Source organism: Papio anubis, chromosome 4 (genome assembly GCF_008728515.1).
Source record: "Papio anubis isolate 15944 chromosome 4, Panubis1.0, whole genome shotgun sequence".
NCBI lineage: Eukaryota > Metazoa > Chordata > Mammalia > Primates > Cercopithecidae > Papio > Papio anubis.
Genome location: NC_044979.1, coordinates 47,006,762 through 47,024,837, shown reverse-complemented (window position 1 = coordinate 47,024,837; position 18,076 = coordinate 47,006,762). Strand labels below are relative to the sequence as shown.

The window sequence follows — 18,076 nt, the reverse complement described above, 5'->3', positions numbered from 1 at the left end:
GCCTAAGGATCTGCTATCAAATGTACTTTCTGCCCATTACCTAACAGATGTCCGTTCTTCAATCTGAAGACTCTTCCAACTTTGAGACACTGATATTAAGTCAAATACAACATAAATTTTTTTTCAATTTATACCATTATCCTCCTCCTTTTACTCTTGTCTCCTGTAGATCTTGGCATTCTTTAAAAAGTTCAGTAAATAATGCTATTCACATCTCTCTTATTATAACCAAAATTATTTTAATTAGCAAGAATTGTTGTACCATAAACACAAATCTAACAACTCCACAGCAGGTTTTTATATTATTAAAGGATGGTTTGCTCTAATAGCTTTCTGGTAAGAAGCAGCTTTGAGAACAAAACAAGCAATCACTCTAAATAAATAGTTATCTTAAAAAAAAAAATCTCCAGTCAGCAGATGATAATCTTTCAAATGTCTGACAAAGTGTGTGACACAAAGAACAAAACAATAATTACATTTCCTAGTATTAGTCATATCAAATATTACTTTTTCAAAAAAACCAATTTAACTCCAATCTTGTAAGGGATGCCAAAGCTCTCCTGAAGACAATCTGGAATTGACTTTTCCAAAAAGTTAAGAGAAGTCTCTAAGAGGAAGTGAGTAATTGAAGAGAACCACATTGCTACTAGAAAAAAATCAAGAACTTTCCATGTGGAGTAGAGGCTAAAACGATTAGCTTCAAAGTGATATTTTTGGTTCTTTAATAAGTATTCTTCTGCTAGTCTGAAATAAGTAGAGCTTTTGAAGTGTTAAAATTTTCTAGAAGGACTATTCTTGGTCAGTGCAAAGCTATCAGGATAACGTCCCAAGTGGTTAGTAATGTGGCCACTGATTATAGTATGTTAAATCTCAGGTGTATTCCTACTGGGAGACTAAATACATTAAAGGCAGAGCATTAACTCTTTCATCCAAGGAAGTGATCTCTTCTTTTATACCAATTGTGGAAATGAACATAAGGTCTATATTTATTTGTTCGCCTCCAAATGGAAGGTACTTGTGAAAGAAGATGGAAGAATGGAGAGCATTACTTTGGGGAAAGGTAAAGGCTTTGAGGTTATTTATGAGACTTTGTGCCTGGAGTTGAGGCAGAATCAGGGTTAAGAAGACAGAGAAGACCTAAAGCACTTAGCTTTTCTCCCAACACTGACATACAAGCAGAGACGTGGGAGAAACTCAGGCTGAAGGTCTTGACTCTGATGAGAGGCTGGCAAAAGCAGGTAAGAAACTGGAGAATCAACTAGGAAATTTAAGAGAGGGAATGACTATGTTCAAGGTTAGAAATGAGTATTAAGAGCAGAGGTCAATGGTCTGACCCAGTGAGCCTGGGCTGATGGCCTACAGGTTACCGTTGGGTCTAATGAAAACATTATGGAAGACAGTGAACAAGATGTGGCCTGATAGAGGATGCTTAGGTTTCACTATTTTTAGGGACCGATATTGGAGGTGGAGATGTAACAATTAGATTAAAAATGTGGAGGAGGCAGTGGGTGTGATAAAGACAGATACCATCCTAGACTCAGAGATGAGGAGCAGTGCAGCAAAAAATGAGGAAAATTGATGAAAAGACAGTCACAAGAAAGCGGAAGCCCTGAGCTTTGAAGACGGACTGTGACAGAAGTAGACAAAGTAATACAAAACAAAACAAAACAAAAAGACAGAAACTGATGAGCTGAGAAAAGGCAAAATCAAAGTAGGGACAGAAAAGAATTTCAAGGTGCAAGCAAATAGAGAACAATATGGTATGTGAGGAACTCAAATGATCAGAGTAAGGATAAGGATGACTGTGCAGAACTTAGAATGTAATAGATGGCAAGGATTCCTTTATTCTATAAAATATAACAAAAAGAAACCATGAGATTCATAAATACAGAACTAGACTTTTCCTGTATTTCATATTTTCCTGTACTTCAGATCTGATTAAAGGAACTTACGAAAAACATTAATTTGACTTATGCTAAAATATGAAAAATAAATGTCTAAATGTACCTTTGCTCTGCGGTAAGAATACCATTCTATTTAATAGTTAGTTATGTGACATTTTATATAAATTTTGGCTTGCCCAGGACAGCTATGGATTAGCCTGTTATTCTTACAGAATGTTTAATTTTACTCTCAAAAATGTCCTGCTTGGTCATCCTAGTTATAAAGCAAACCTTAACAAAAGTGCTATTATGAATTCAATTTGCAAAAAAGCTAGAGTGAAAATTAGCGTGTTAAATAGAAAACTGTCATAAGTTCACAAATGAAGAAATCACTAATATTTAAGAAAATATGGACTGCATATCACTCTGTGAGAAAGGAAAAGAAGAACAGAAAGAAATTGTTACACAAAAGTAGAAAGCCCTCTAACAGGGGACACAGTGCTTTTTCCCAGGACAGCAACAAGACTCTAGGAGGGTGAAGTAGTACAACCAGGAAACCAAACAGCATCACTCTGGGATCCCACAGGGGTCTCCTATTAGGGCTGCGGGGAATGCAGGGGATGCACTTTGTAATGTCGGGGACTGAGGATTTCCTGGGCTTTAATTTAACCTGTAGCTCACTATGCTTCTCTTAAAAACACTTGTAAATTTAGAAATAACTCTTCTAAGAAACATCACATTGCAGATTAAACACAAACAAAACATAGTATTTCTGGGAAAAAAAATACCAGTATTAGGAGAAAAGGAAAAAAAGGGGAATAGTTTACTAACCAGAAGGCTAACTGTGCAGCCAATCTTTTTGCCATCTACCTCTCCCATTTTCATGCAGTCCCTAAAAACAAAAAGCAATAGTCAGAACTCAGAACTTCCTTCCTAGGGGCAAACACAATTTGTTCTTTTTGGGGGGAAAAAAAGAAAGAAAGAAAGAAAAAAAAAAGAAGCCACTTTTAGAGACCAGAGGCAATTTGCATGCTCCAAGGACTGATAATCTAATCTCTGGGGAATCTGGGGAGTCAGAGACTCCTGAGCATCAGCTTCCGTTAAGAATTGCATTGCCATGTCAAGATTATGCTCCCCCCAAGGGACATGGGCTCAGGAAGTTAGAGTGAAAGTGTGTTATTGTACACTTTCTACAGTGGGATGAGAAGTGGTTGGTAAGCCTGGCCATTAACAACGAGAATGAGGGTTTCATTCCTAAAATAACACCAAACCACCATGTATTTAAGTGGGATGAACTACTTTACCAGTTTAGATAATATAAAAATAAAAAACACAGGTCGACGGAAGGTGACAGTGTAAGTTTCATCCCACCCACGTCCCCTTTTTAAGAGAATAGCAAGACTGTACAATTCTCCGTTACACTGTTTTCACCCGAAAATGGATTGGTTCTACTGGTTCTAGGGGCTAAGTTTAAATACCAAAATAAAGATTCTTTTTTTTTTTTTTTTTTGAGAACTCTCAGGGACTCTGAGAATCCTCTGAATTCACCAAGACTTTGAAAGAACTATCAAAAAACAAAACAAAGCAACAAAAAAGAAGCAAAAGCTCAAATTAACGGCTCTGAACCAGCTGGTTAGAAGTTCATTATCTTAGTACACCAGGTTCCATGGTCTGATAATCAACTGAGTGATTCACAAGAGTGGAACGTTGATTGTATTCTATTTGATTTTCTAACTGGAGTTTAGCATGAACTGGAGTTCAGAAAAACATGCGACTTGGCTTACCTGTAATCTAACAACCTCTCCATTAGACGAGTTACAGTAGCAATTAATGAAACGCCACTTTCCCGCCATGTTTCCCGCTCAATTTTCTTTAGTAGACTGGAAAAGAAAGAACCCGGGGCATTTTCAACATTTATTTTTATCAGTCACCATGACAACCACTTTACTTTCATCAGTACCTTAAATGCCTTAGCAACCACTGCAACATCTCACAAGTAGCATAATTTGCAAACAATGTCTTACCTAGGATAGGGACCAAATAGTGGAATTCTAATCCAGGAAGCATTGACAAAGCAAATTGATTTTCAGATTATCCAAGTCATAAAATACAAACACATGCATATAATCATATTTTCAAAATACACAAGCATCTCACAGCTCAAAGACATTTTTTCCTAGCTTCCCCTCTTACACTAACAGAGGCTTGCGTCTTACCACATCAAATAACACTGCAAAAAGCAAAAACAGGAGTGCCTCCAAGTTTACTTTTAAGCAAGATCTTGCTTTATTCACATAAAAATATTTTCCTACCTCTCAGTGGAATGCATCTTCATCCAAGCAATTTTACTGCAATGCAACTGCTACAGGAAAATCCTTGTACAGACGGTATGACGTTTTGCGTTTTTTCCTTTCACTTAACATTTGCCCACTCAATACATATTGTACTATCTGTGCACTCACTCAACAGTTTCATTCATTTTGTCACTGATCACAGAGGATTTTCTGTGTGGTTGTTAGAGCAGACTGATGACAAGTACCGAACCACATCTCTCCTCCTACATTTCCCCTAATCCTAAGCACCTTGGAGCAGAGGTACTATGTAAACACAAAATAATAACAATCATGATAATTAGAATCTGTGTTACTTTCACTCCCACTTCTCAGCAAATTAACACAGTATTTGGCAAAGGCTTTATGATTGAACTTTCCCCAAAAGATAAAAGTAAGAACATAAGCATGGCAATATGTGGATACTTCCCTACCCCTCGAAATTTAATGATCGTCATTTCTGTCTAGAATCTTATTTGTCTTTCATCTTAATTTCAGGAATAAGAGAGAAAACATTTCTTACAAGTACAATCTAAGCATATCATATATGTACTTAGTTCAAAAATAAACATTCAAGAAGAAAGCTGTTTTGTCAAAGCTTTCTCTTGTCTGTGGCTATGTTCTCTTCCAAGTTTTCTCTCCATCATCCCCCATCTCTTTCTCTTGCTATTGGCATTCTAGTGCCCAGCCTTCTGTCTTGTCTCCTCCTCTGTTTCCTATGCATCTCTCATCCTGTTTTTCTGGTTTATTCTAAACTGTTTCTTAGGTTAAGGGTGGAGACTGTATATGGAAGGCATGGAATCTGCCCTGACCAGTCCTGCAGGGGAAGGTCCCCTAGTTTGTTTAAAATGTGCTTTCTTTTAAAAACTCTGGGCAGCACCTGTTTCAGGCTTAAAGTGCAAATTGTATTGAACTCAAATGAAAATCTGCCTGCCAAAATGCAATGCGGAATGATGTAGAAATTTCCCCGTGACAGCCTACACCTCATACTTTAGAGGCTGAAAAACAAAGAACTCAGGTTAGGTAATAATTCTAAAAATACATGGAGACTTCTTTTATGGGCATAAGTTTCATTAATTTGCACAGACTTCTGATGCAGTAAGAACTACACAATTGTCTTGTAAGAAGAGGCAAAGTTATGCACAGCCTGTTTCCCTGACTAACTCAAGACCAAATGCTAGGACTGAGTCTAAAACCCAGATCATCTGTGTGCTCAGTCAGCCTTGTTCCTTCTCTCGGGAAGCTTGACATTTCTGTTTTCCTGATACAAACTGAGAAAGAGAGGCTATCAGTAAAAAGACAAGAGTCTTTCTAGGTAACCTGGGTGAGAGTGGCTATTTTCATTTGCTCTATGATAACGCCCACGTGCCCACATTGAGCATATAGGGAGCCCTAATAACAGTGAAAGGGGGTTTCTCATTGCTAATTGATAAGGCTTCTTTCTTCTGTGCAATAGAAATTCCTAACACTGGGAAGCAAGATAATGGCCCTGCAGGGATGACACTGCTCACCAGGTTTTCAGTCTATGAAAGAAATTTGTGTGTGTGTTGGGGATTTGACCCTCAATCTCCCTCTCTTGGTATCATAACGGGGTTATGTAGAAGTCATCACTCTAATACATAACAACTGTGTCTGTACATGCTCTTTTTAATCCAAAGAGAAGAGTTAAAGATGTAAGGTACGGTGTCACATAGTGAATTCTCTGTCTCCAAATGGTAATTAAATGTGTGATCACTAAAAATCTTTGAAATAATGTGGCGTCTTACTGAATTGTTTAGAACTACATAGGAGAAGGCAGAGTGAAAGACTAAGAAAGACCTGAGATGAACGTTACTTCTTCTGGAAAGTCCCTTTGGAACCCCCAAGACTGTAGGTAGACCTACTGTGTGCTCCTACAGCACAGTCACTGCTGCATGCCCAGCCCTGGGGAGTGCCCAGTAAATACAGTGGAATGAGCGAATCAAGTGGAGCCAGGGGAAGCAGAATTTAGTTGTGATACTCTCTTCTGGATATTGCATGTCGGTGTCTATAATCTAGAATTTCAGTGTTATCAAAATGAATATATCTTTTTGAAACTTATTTCAAAAAGATGTAGTATGCATTAATGAAGATAATGTTTGAGCTTAGGGAAAGACGAGTTGAGTTCTTAGGAAGGAAGGTACTAGACAAATTTAAAGTTTTACTCCAAGTGGGCCATTTTGGCAAGCACTACAATTTAGAAAGCAGTGAACTACTTACAGCTTTTCAGCTTCAGAACAAATTTTAAGAAGTTTTAGACACGAATTACACAGAACAAATGAGAATTTGTACCATATAACGGCATGTGTTCTTAATTCATATCGTGTGCAGTGACTCATTGTGATTATACTAAATCATTGTGATTTCTGTTGCCAAAAAAGCAATTTATTGTTTCCTGAAATAAAGTAATATTTGCACCTTCTTTCTTGTGCTCAGGTAGTAATGACACTTAAGTATCACTTTAGATTTGATTTATTCCCAATATGCTGATCATAAAAGCATGAAAGGAAATTATTTATAATAGCATTTCTAGTAATATCCTAAAAATCAACAAAAGTATAAAAATCTCTATTGAATGAATCAGACACCTTAAAATAGTCCTAATTATAGAGGCTTAATATTTTAATTATTGGTTTGATTCTAACGTCGAGGTACATCTTCTATTTCAAAGTCATATTTATACACAAGCAATTGAAATTGCATACTATCAAGCCTTTATTAAAGTAGATAAGAGGCACTAAAGAACTATGTGAGTATTTATTAATCTTGTGAATTTGTTATAAATAATTAATCACAAATCTCAAGAGATTCATTTCACTGAGTGCTTTCTCATTTTGGTTCTTTGTTCAAACCAAGGACTAGTAACTGAAATGAGAGCAGTTTTCAAAGCAATTTATTATACTGCATGAGATTTTAATCAGAATTCTTGCTAAACTCCAAGCTGTCATAAAAGACTGAAGCTTTGTACACTAGAATGAATGAGGTCTTAGTGAATAATTATGAAAACTTCTGGTTTAATTACCATATCAGAAAAAAATGATATTACTCAGAATCCAGTACAAAGAATATATTTTATCACCCACCACCACCACAGGAAATCTCTATACCCTTCTTGGCTTTTCCTTTTAATGTAATTTTCTTAAAAGCTTCAAGATAATTTTTAATCAGGCATGCTAAAATCTATCTAACCTATTAGTCACTAATAATATTCTTCAAGCCTATATATTAATGTTTCTACTGTCGTAAATTCATGATCATAAAATGAATTACAAAGTTTTGGACCTGGCCATCAATACTAACACACTGATACTTAGTTTTGGGTGATACTTGGGCATAAATACAAACACAAATATATTTTGTTTTAGAAAAATGTGTTACTGAATTATTTTGCACTTCTGAAAGAACTGCAAAAAATTTTTCAAGCACAATAAGCAAATTCTTCTTTCAAAAAGAAATACTTAGCACATATGTTAGATTTGAAAATGACTAAGATCCATAGGAAACTGTAGAGAAAACAAGTGCCAGAAGTAAAATCCCAAAGCACTAAAACATTCTCACTGTATCTTCTGGCCATTTAAACACAACACATGAATACTTGGTACAAGCAATTCATCCTGTGGCTATGATCAGATTCTATGGGTAGGGCAACCTTAAAGCCTCTTCACAGCATTCCATTATTTCTCTATCTTCCATACAAATCCAAAATACAGAATTTACTAAAAGTGATTTGCTTCTGAGACATTCTAATAAAAGGCATTTAGGAAGCAATTAATGCTGAGTGAACAATCAGTATTAATGAATTAAATCAGGTGTTGAAGAACAAATGCAAACTAGGTTAATTTTTCAACAGCAAATCAGCATCAGTATCTGGCTTTGGAAAGAAGTGCACACAAACATTACAATCACTCCCCTTTTGCCCTCTCCCACTTATAACCCCACTTAAAATCATTATCTTGCAGCAATGGTTTTAAAATTATCAGGCATGAAAAAAGTGAGATTTGTTATGTAACATATGCAACCTGTCCTAATCAGAGATTAAAATAGGAAGACATGCCTAATCATCAACATAATAAGATCCATTCGCCAGAGTTAGGCAATTATCCTTTATTTCACACTCCACAAAGACAAAGCACTCCTGTGAGACCTAAGCTGTCTTTGCAGCTCTCAGCTACCGTGGTGCAGAGAGGCTCAGTACTGACACCAAATCCCCAGAATAGAATCAACTTCAGATAAACATATTACTCACATACTGTTGAAGAGCTCGCGGTATGTTTCGTCACCTTTGCCTTCTGACATCAGGCTATCCAGTTTGTCAATTAGCTTGGCTTCCACCTGAAACATACCCAAATATTATTCTTTTTCCTCCCCTTCACAAGTAGGATTTCTAGGCAAGTTAAAACATATTTATTTATGCCAAGGAAAAAGCCAAGGTAAATTTTGTGAAAGTGACATTATCGGCTACGGCTAATAGCAGGCATCTCTTTGGAATTCTAAGGGACTAATCTAGATAGAGTTACTTGACTTCACACTCCCGGCTGGGTAGCGTTTATTGCTGCCAAAGACATCTATCTATTTGTTGATTCAAACACAAATGCTTGCAGCCCAGTTTAAATGTTTGAATTCTTTTTTAAGAGCTATAAAAACTGGCAAGTCCTGTTTCTTTTTTCTTTTTTTTAAACATCACTATATATAAGGACATCAGGAAACTAACATATCCACATACATTAATTTAAATCTTTGATGTGTTTTACATCTATTTTCTTTCTCAAAACAGTTTGAGGTTGCACTAGATCTTTGCTGAAGTTGAGAACTTGCCTTACCCACGTACAGATGGTAGATCCATAGCAATAGTCTAAGTCAGCAATAAGCAGCGAGAGAGAAAGGACATATTTCCTGAAAACTGTAGTCAAAACATTTATATTTTCCAGGATGTAAATCCTTTGGAACTTGAATATCAGGAATGGAAAAATATTCCTTCATCTATATCTATCTGAGGTGGAAGAGACAGAAAATGAAAAACTTCTCTATGGCCAAAGACAGTTAAAACATTTAGGGACTGGGAGGAATATTTGACTTTGTCAAAAGACTAAGTCCGATTATTATTCCTTTAAACCAAATTTCAATCAAGAGGTAAAGACAGGGGGGAAAGAAAGTCGAGTTTTCTTTCCTAAGTACAATTTTTAAATAGTCTTTCATTCATTTATCAGCTTTCTCGTAAATAAACGTGTATACCAATGCAGGCGAAACACCCATGCTTTTGGCAATAGGAGGGTTGCATGTCTGCAGTCAGATTGCTTGACCAGTTGACAACCATTCCTGAGATTTGAGGGAGGCTTCTTCTGGAGAAGCATGAGGAAGTGCCAAATCCTGTGGGCACACAGGTTTGTGCCGTGACTGTGTGAACAGACAGTAGGCCTACTATCTCCAAAATGAAGGACCTGGCAGGGCAAAAGCAGTGGATTCCTTAAGAGATCTGCTTTTGTAATAAGAATGCCTGTTTTCCCAAAATTGGAGCATAACTGTTAGAACCTATGTCAATGAGAAATGGTAAGCTCATTCCCTTGGAATTTCCTTTGTAAGAATTTCCACAGCTCTTTCCTTTAAATTAATTCTCAATGCTTCAAGCAAAGAGCAATAAAACATACTGTGAATCAAATGCTCAAAGCTAAGTGATTCGCCATATACAATGTGCAGACCACTGAGAGCTCAATGAGTTTAATCATTAACTCTCGATTCTTCTGCTCTGTGTCCAACTGGGTGCAAATAAAGTCTCTGCAAGTTCTTAAATACAGATCTGGGAAATCACAAAATTTTTCAGCTGAAAAGGAATCAATGGTTTCAGGGCTTCACTGGAGGCTCAGGACAACACAGGATCTGAGAAGTATCCACGGCTGAGTGGCTTGGGAGTGGATAGGCCGGGCTGGAATCTAGGTCTGCTGGCCTAGTGTTCATTTCCCAACTCGGAGTTGAATCTGGAAGTTCACAGATGCTTCAGGAGAGCTGAAACTCTTCCAACTCTTCTGAGGAGCACTTCTGCCTACCTGTTTAAAGTTGCCACTCCGCCTCTGCTCCCAGTCCATCATATCATGAAAAATTGGAATCATGACATTCCGAAGATCTGGCTGGGGTATCAAGGTCACTTCTAGGAAGGGGCCAATCAGGGCAGGGATAAAATGAAGCTTGTGCTCTCCTAGAGTGAGAAAAATATTTGAGTTTCAATATATTCAATCTTAATATGATTTCAGAAATTAACATCATAAAATTTGTTTAAAACTATTGCTACAAATATATTCAATTATAGTTGTCTCCTCAAGCAAGAAAATAAAAGAAAATAATCCATGAGATACAATTACAAATTATATAAATAATCAGGAATTGGGGCCGGGCGCGGTGGGTCAAGCCTGTAATCCCAGCACTTTGGGAGGCCAAGACGGGCGGATCACGAGGTCAGGAGATCGAGACCATCCTGGCTAACCCGGTGAAACCCCGTCTCTACTGAAAAATACAAAAAAAAAAAAAAAAAAACTAGCCGGGCGAGGTGGCGGGCGCCTGTAGTCCCAGCTACTTGGGAGGCTGAGGCAGGAGAATGGCATGAACCCGGGGAGGCGGAGCTTGCAGTGAGCTGAGATCCGGTCACTGCACTCCAGCCTGGGCGACAGAGCGAGACTCTGTCTCAGACAAAAAATAATAATAATAATAATCAGGAATTGGTTATGTACCTTATTGTACAGGCATACATTAAAATTTTTATGTGATCATTTAAAGTAAGGCTGAAGAAAGATAACATAGGTGAAGGTTTTCAATATAATTAAGTGAAAAAGCAAAAAGCAAGTGCAATACAGTATGTATTGGAACATTTTTAATTAAAACACACATACACACACACACATATATATATATCTCTTAGTCTAGAGTATTATATCCCTAGTGTTAACCACAGAAGTTATCTCTGGATGGTGAGATTATGGGTGATTTTTGTATATGTAAAAAGGTGGTTAGGTGGTTCTCATCTGTATGATATAATTCTTCTTGAGTGTTTTTTTTGAGATGGAGTCTTGCTCTGTCACCCAGGCTGGAGTGCAGTGACACAAACTTAGCTCACTGCTACCTCTGCCTCCCAGGTTGAAGCAAGTCTCTGGTCTCAGCCTCCTAGGTAGCTGGGATTATAGGCACACGTCACCATGGACGGCTAATTTTTGTATTTTAGTACAGATGGGGTTTCACTATGTTGGCCAGGCTGGTCTCAAATTCCTGACCTCAGGTGATCTGTCCAGCTTGGCCTCCCAAAGTGCTAGGATTACAGCGTGAGCCGCCACGCCTGGCCTGTTTTTTAAAAAATAGAGATGGGGTCTCACAACGTTGCCTTGAATTCCTGGGCTCAAGCCATCTACCCGCCTTGGCCTCCCAAAGTGCTGGGATAATAGGCAATGAGCAACCGGGCTGGGCCCCTTGTATTTTTTCTTAACATAATAAATACACAACTTACATAAAAATCTAAATAGTGGTCCCCCCAAAAGAATATACACATTTTGTGAAAAGACTAAAATGTAACAATAGTGAACCCACAATGGTGTTTTACCAGGTGTTAAAATGTATGGTATTAATAATTCAGAGGAAAGGAAGGTGGGGAATGTATGGACACAGATGGTTTCATGTAGCAGGTGAAAGTTAAGTCTATTATGCTGGTGAGTGTTAAGTCTATTATGCTAATCATCTTTGTTAAATCTCATAAGTTTCTAGTTCTATAATATGACTACCGCATGCTATGAAAAATACGTTCAAGAGCTAACCTTCAGCATCATGGCTGAAAGCACATGCTACTAAGAGCATCCACTTAGAATTTACAAGTTGGGAGGCTGAGCAGAAAGATAGCTGACTTCATGAAGGAGGGTAATTTTCCAGTGACCCTGCAGATTCACAGTGCACAGGTATACTATAAATGACTTTAGAGGGTTTTTGTTGTTGTTGTTGTTGTTGAGACGGAGTCTCGCTCTGTCACCCAGGCTGGTGTGCAATGGCACAATCTCGGCTCACTGCAACCTCCGCCTCCCGGGCTCCAGTGATTCTCTTGCCTCAGCCTCCTGAGTAGCTAGGGTTACAGGCACGCACCACCACACCCAGCTAATTTTTGTATTTTCAGTAGAGATGGGGTTTCACCATATTGCCCAGGCTGGTCTTGAACTTCTGACCTCAGGTGATCCACCCACCTTGGCCTCCCAAAGTGCTGGGTTTACAGGTGTGAGCCACTGCACCTGGCTTAGAAGGGTTTTTTTAAAGTAATGTGAATATGAAAGAATCTGGGGAGAAGCTAAAATGATGACTGAGATGAGAGCTGGGAAAACATGTGGATGTTTGTGAATTCACTGTTTTTTGGGATTGGAAGTGCCTTGGGAAACCTCCACCATCTTTGGAAGGTGGGTCCCCATCTCTGCACAATCACCTTATTTTCGGTGCTATGGGACATTAGCAAGAACATGACTAAGTCAATAGCAAGTTTTTCATATCTTGGCACAGAAAGTAACACTGACAATAGATGAACACATGAGGAAAGTGGGCACACAATGACTTCTGGACAATCAGTGAAACTGTTGAAACATTTCAAAGCTAAACCCATGTATTATTTTTTCCTTTAGGCTAAAATATCCAGCATCAAGAAGAGTTGTTTGATTATTTCTACCCTCAAGTATTCACTCTCTAATATATCCTCAGAGTATGAGCATTTCTATCATGATAAAACTTTCTTCCCTCTCTCGATGACACAGAAGGGTACCTGTTACTGCACATAGCTGAATATTTTAGATTTGAAGGGCCATGTTGCAATACTGCACATGCCACCAATGTGAGAGAAGAGAATTTAGAAAAACTTCCCTGCAGTCTGTAAGCCAGAGAGGTCATGGTATCTTCTGTCTCTACACATCAACTTTCCTCAACAAGGCATTACAGCAGTCAAAGAAATGATTTGAATTTTTAAGTACTGAAATTGCTATAAACACAAAAAGAGACAAAGCAGTAGGGGTTACTTCTTTCTTGTACATGTTTTGATAAGGAACAAATTACTCATTTCATAGACAGTTTGGGAAGTTTGGGGAATGTCAAGATCATAAAAATGTACCTTATTCTATATTGTATGTGTTTACTGTATTTCCATTTTATCAACTCATTCAGTCATTATTCATTCAGTGACTCAAGAAATAAGAATGTCTAGTGTATGTTAAACACTGTATTAGGAGAAATACTTGTAAATAGCTAAATCACAATGGGTATTTGGGCTATTGCTAAGCTACAAATCTAGTATCAAGAAAAAACAAAGGGTCGGGCACAGTGGTTCACGCCTGCAGTCCCAGAACTTTGGGAGGCCAAGGCAGGAGAACTGCTTGAGTCCAGGAGTTCAAGACCAGCCTGGGCAACATGGTGAAACCTCATCTGTACAAAAAATACAAAAAGTTAGCCAGACATGGTGTGTCACACTCAGAAGTTCAGTGTGGCAGGGGTCAGGGTTGGGTGAGGGAAGTGTTGGCAAAGAGGGTGACTTGGTTTGTAAGCTAAGCTGAGTGGAAGAGGGAGTTGGGTAGTTCAGCTGTGGGTGGTGGTGGCCGATTAGAGCTTTATTTTGTATGAAAATAACTGGGAGAGTGTGGAAGATGGGCTGTAGTAGGGAGACAGATGCTGGAGGGCCAAGTAGGTTATCCAAGTAAATATGACAAAGATTGGTTCAAAAGCAGCAGCCATGGTAATACAGAAAAGGGGCAAGAGTATGAGTGAGAGTAAACACTGCTAAATGATATCAAATTTACAGAAGCAGAAGCCAACTTAAGACGGGAGGCAAGATCACGACTTCAGTTTGGGGCATGTTTGAGGTACTTCTAACACTGAATACTCTAGCAGCTGTCAAAGAGCCTGGTCTGGGGCTCAGGACAGAGGCCTGGGCTGGAGATGTACTATTTCAGAACTCTCAGTGATAAACAGGGTGAATGAAATCACATGGGGGAAACCTATGGCAAAATATAAAAGGAACACTTTGGAACAGGACAGCCTGGGCACACATGTGCTGGGACAAGAGAGGAGCCGACTGAAGAGACATGGTGTGGGTTAGGGAAGGGGAAGTGAGAAAGAGGCAATGGGAAATGATAGAGAAGAGAAGGCTTTCAGAAGCAAAGAGGGGCAAAGTTGTCAAATGCAGTGACTCCTTAATAACATCTGGTACTTGTAAGCACTCCCTATGGCAGGCACATGTAAAGCTCCCTCTGGGTGCTTTACATGTGTAATTTCATTTGCTCCCTACAACAACTCCAGTTGGTAGGAACTATCAACCTCCCACTTACAGAGAAGGCAGCTAAAATCCTGGGAAGTTAGGCAACTTGCCCAAAGTCACCCAGCTAGCTGGCTCTACAATGAATTCTTAATCACTATCCTAGGGATGGGACTCACTACAGGCCTTTAGATGTGTCAGAAGAGTAATGCAAGTGAAAACCTGATTACAATGAATTACAAAGTAAAAAGAGAGAGAGACAAGGTAAGCTGGCAAGGATTGCCAATTTCTCCTCTTAAAGTTGTCTGAGAGTAAATGCAAGAAAGCTAATTAGGAACTTGAGGCGTGGAAATGAAGAGGGATTTTTTTTGTCTTTCTGATGGGAGAGTGCAATCACATGTGTCATTTGTCCCACATTAATCCATCATTCCATGTGGTTGGGATGGGGTTGGGGAGTCCTCACTCTACTGCCCCAGCCTCAAGAGTAGGCATATAACCTGGGCCTTGCCAAAAAGCTAGCTTCAGCTGGGTTCAGTGGCACTCCTGGTAGTTACTCAGAGGCTAAGGCAGGAGGATCATGGAAGCCCAGAATGAAGTACAGCTGAGAAACATAAGGACTTCTTTAAACAAACAAACAAAACCCAGCTTCATCCCTGGCCCCAGGGACTGGTTCATGATAGGCACATCACCCAGCAGGAACAATCTGTGGTTCTGTGCGACATTCTAAAAGGAACTTGGAAAAGAGGAAATAGGCTGGAAGCTGATGGAAGCCATTTTCCCACGGAGTGGAGAAAGCCTGAGAGTACACAGAGGTTAAAGCCCACACACAGAACAAAGGAGAGCTGAGAAACAGCCAGCTCTGATGTGTGTCCTCTTGAAAATTGTCATGCCTGAAGCCAGATCCACCTATGGGCTTCCTAGCTCCCAGAGACAATGTATTTCTTTAACATGAATTTGGTGTTTTGATCTTTGACTTTGTCACATGTAATCAGCGGAGCTCTGCTATACTAGTTAGAATGTAAGCACCAGTACTGTCAAAGGCCCTTTGAACAGGGTCCTGCCTACCCTCTGCAGACCAATATGGTGATAAGGAGGAGATGGGAAGCTCTGTGCTAAGACCTTCATAAGCCTGAATTTCCTTGGAATTTCCATCCTCCTGGAAAAGGTACCCTTGACAGAGGCCACTGGTCTGAACAACCTTCTATCTTGAAAATACCTAGACGGCTATGCATCAACTTTCAACCACAGTCTGTGATGCTGTCCCAAGGCCATCTCAGATATCCGCCTCCACTAGGAACTGGATATCCTTGCCTTTAGCCTGTATCCTGAGTGCCCTAGGGGACCAAGGTCCTCATGATCTCCACTGGCAAGATGCTCACCCCCCCTTTAGCTGCACCCTGGGGCATCTGGGATGTCCCCCATTCTTGGGAATGGGTCCTCCCCAGAGACCTTACACCATCAGAGAGTGCCTCTCTATCACAGGAGGCAGGCTGATTTTACCTTGGGTTGAGTGTCAGTGTGAGTTAAAGTGATCAAAGTGCTTTGGGCATCTAGCCAGAAATACAGCTCCAAACACAATCCTCAGACCTGTGCCCATTTGAAAGTCCCTTTATATCACCAAAGTCATGTAGTTCTTTCCTCTCTCTCAAGGTTTCAACAAACGTAACTTAATTGTTTCTCACTAATGCATGACACATTGCTAGTTCTTTGCAGTACACTGAAGCTTTGCAACTTTTCCTTTTTACATTTTTCTACTGCTACTTCTGTGAACAGGAAAGTTCTTCCTTCAGCAGTTGGGAGTAAGATATCTTCTGTAGCCAAATGTTAGTCTCAATATTTTCCCATCAGCAAAAAGATGGCCATTTGGTTTCTACGTTCTTTTAAGGCACCTATAGTGTTTTCTATTAAAATGGTACTTAATTAGTGGGGGATTTTAAGTTCGTAAGTTAACTGGAACCATTTTTTTTAAAGGTAAGTGCTTTAGCATGGGCCACAATAGCAGGCAATCTAGCACATTTCCTCTGTTAAAGAAGCCTTGCCCAAAGGCAACACAGTCTCTCCAAGATCCATTTTTTAGAAGGCCAGCCAAATCACAAATATAGGAAGTCAAAGGGGAATCACACAAGGTGGACGAGCTAAGGTTGCGTGGGTAAGCGTGGTTAGTCCCATCCGTCACTTAGTTCATCCAGTTCCATGACTTGTAGGACCATGCCTTCAACCATGGGCAACAGATTTAACATGGTGCCAAGATCCAAAAACCAGAAAGGGAAAACAGTCGGAGAATTCTCCTTGTCTTCTCCTCCACCCTGGGTCATACGGAAAGGAAGATGACTTAAAAAATGCTTTTATTCTCACTTCTTTTTCTAAATGGGTAATAAATTATCTTCAGCTTACACCCCTCTGAAGTGCACTCTAAAACACCAGAACTTCCTTAATCTTAGAACTTTAAAGAGAAAAGCAACTCATTTTCTTTTGCACAAGGACATGGCATTTTTACCAAACCTTTGCAACCCAGCTCTTTTAGCAATCTTATCAGGTAGGGCCAGGGAAAAAGTTCCCCAAAATTAAAAAAGCAACTTCCAGGGGAACCATCTAAAAATCCCCCTTATTTGGGGCCCCTTTAAGTTCCCTTCTTATTACAGAGCCTTAGGCAAATAAAGGAAAACTTAGGCTGATTTTCCAAAGACCCTAATAGGTATACAGAAGTTTTCCAAAATTTAACTCAAGTATTTCACCTCACAAGGAAGGATGTTATACTGCTCCTAAACCGGAACCTAACGGTAGCTAAAAAGCAAGCAGCTCAATTTCAGAGGTGAGCAATATATTTCCCATAATACCACAAAAGGGAAGAAAACAAACAAGGAAAGCAAAAAAAATTGTAGAAACACCATTCCCAATTGGGAGGGAAGCAGTTCCAGTAAACACTTCTGATTGAAATCCCAACAACTCAGGAAATAAATGAAAAGAAGAAAGTACTTTTTAATATGCATTTTAGAAGGCCTGTGGAAAACCAGGGCCAAACCTCTTAATTACTCTAAACTGTCTATAATAGACCACAAGAGAGGTAAGAATCCTGTAGCCTTTATGAAAAGGCTGAGAAAGGCACTAATAGAATACAACTCCTTAACCCCAATTCAGTCAAGGGATGGCTTGTTCTAAAAAACAAGTTTATTACACAGGCAGCTGCCAATATTAAAAGGAAACTACAAAAGCAAGCTATGGGACCAAACAGCACCTTAGAAAGCCTCCTAACAGAGGCTAATTTGGTCTTTTATAATAGGGACCAGAAGGAGGCCCAGAGGAAAAAGAAAAAGCTCAGGAGAAGGACAAAGGCTCTAGCAGCAGCTTTGCAGGCTTGCAAAGTCCAGGATCCCCGAAGTGCATCTGCTAGCTGCTATTAGTGTGGCAGGCCAGGGCATTTTAAAAAGGAATGCCCAGGCAGCAAGAAAAAGCCACCTCAACCCTGTCCAGCCTGTGGCGGAGACCACTGGAGACAGAACTGCCCCCAGAGGTGGAGGTCACTGGGTTCAGGACCAGTCTCACAGATGGTCCAGCAGGACTGATGGATCCTAGGGCTCAAGCCCTGGCTCCAGCGG

General features: G+C 39.5%; 1 protein-coding gene across 1 annotated transcript in view; it reads right to left on the bottom strand.

Moving 5' to 3' along the window:
* The window catches only part of DOCK4 (dedicator of cytokinesis 4), a 472,974-nt gene that overhangs the window by 54,558 nt on the left and 400,340 nt on the right, over nt 1-18,076 (bottom strand). The window contains exons 31-35 of the mRNA XM_031665939.1: nt 10,273-10,421; nt 8,478-8,563; nt 3,908-3,934; nt 3,668-3,763; nt 2,715-2,775 (exon numbers count right to left, since the gene is read on the bottom strand). Of these exons, the coding sequence (XP_031521799.1) occupies nt 2,715-2,775; nt 3,668-3,763; nt 3,908-3,934; nt 8,478-8,563; nt 10,273-10,421 (419 nt within the window). The remainder of the gene's footprint in view (nt 1-2,714; nt 2,776-3,667; nt 3,764-3,907; nt 3,935-8,477; nt 8,564-10,272; nt 10,422-18,076) is intronic.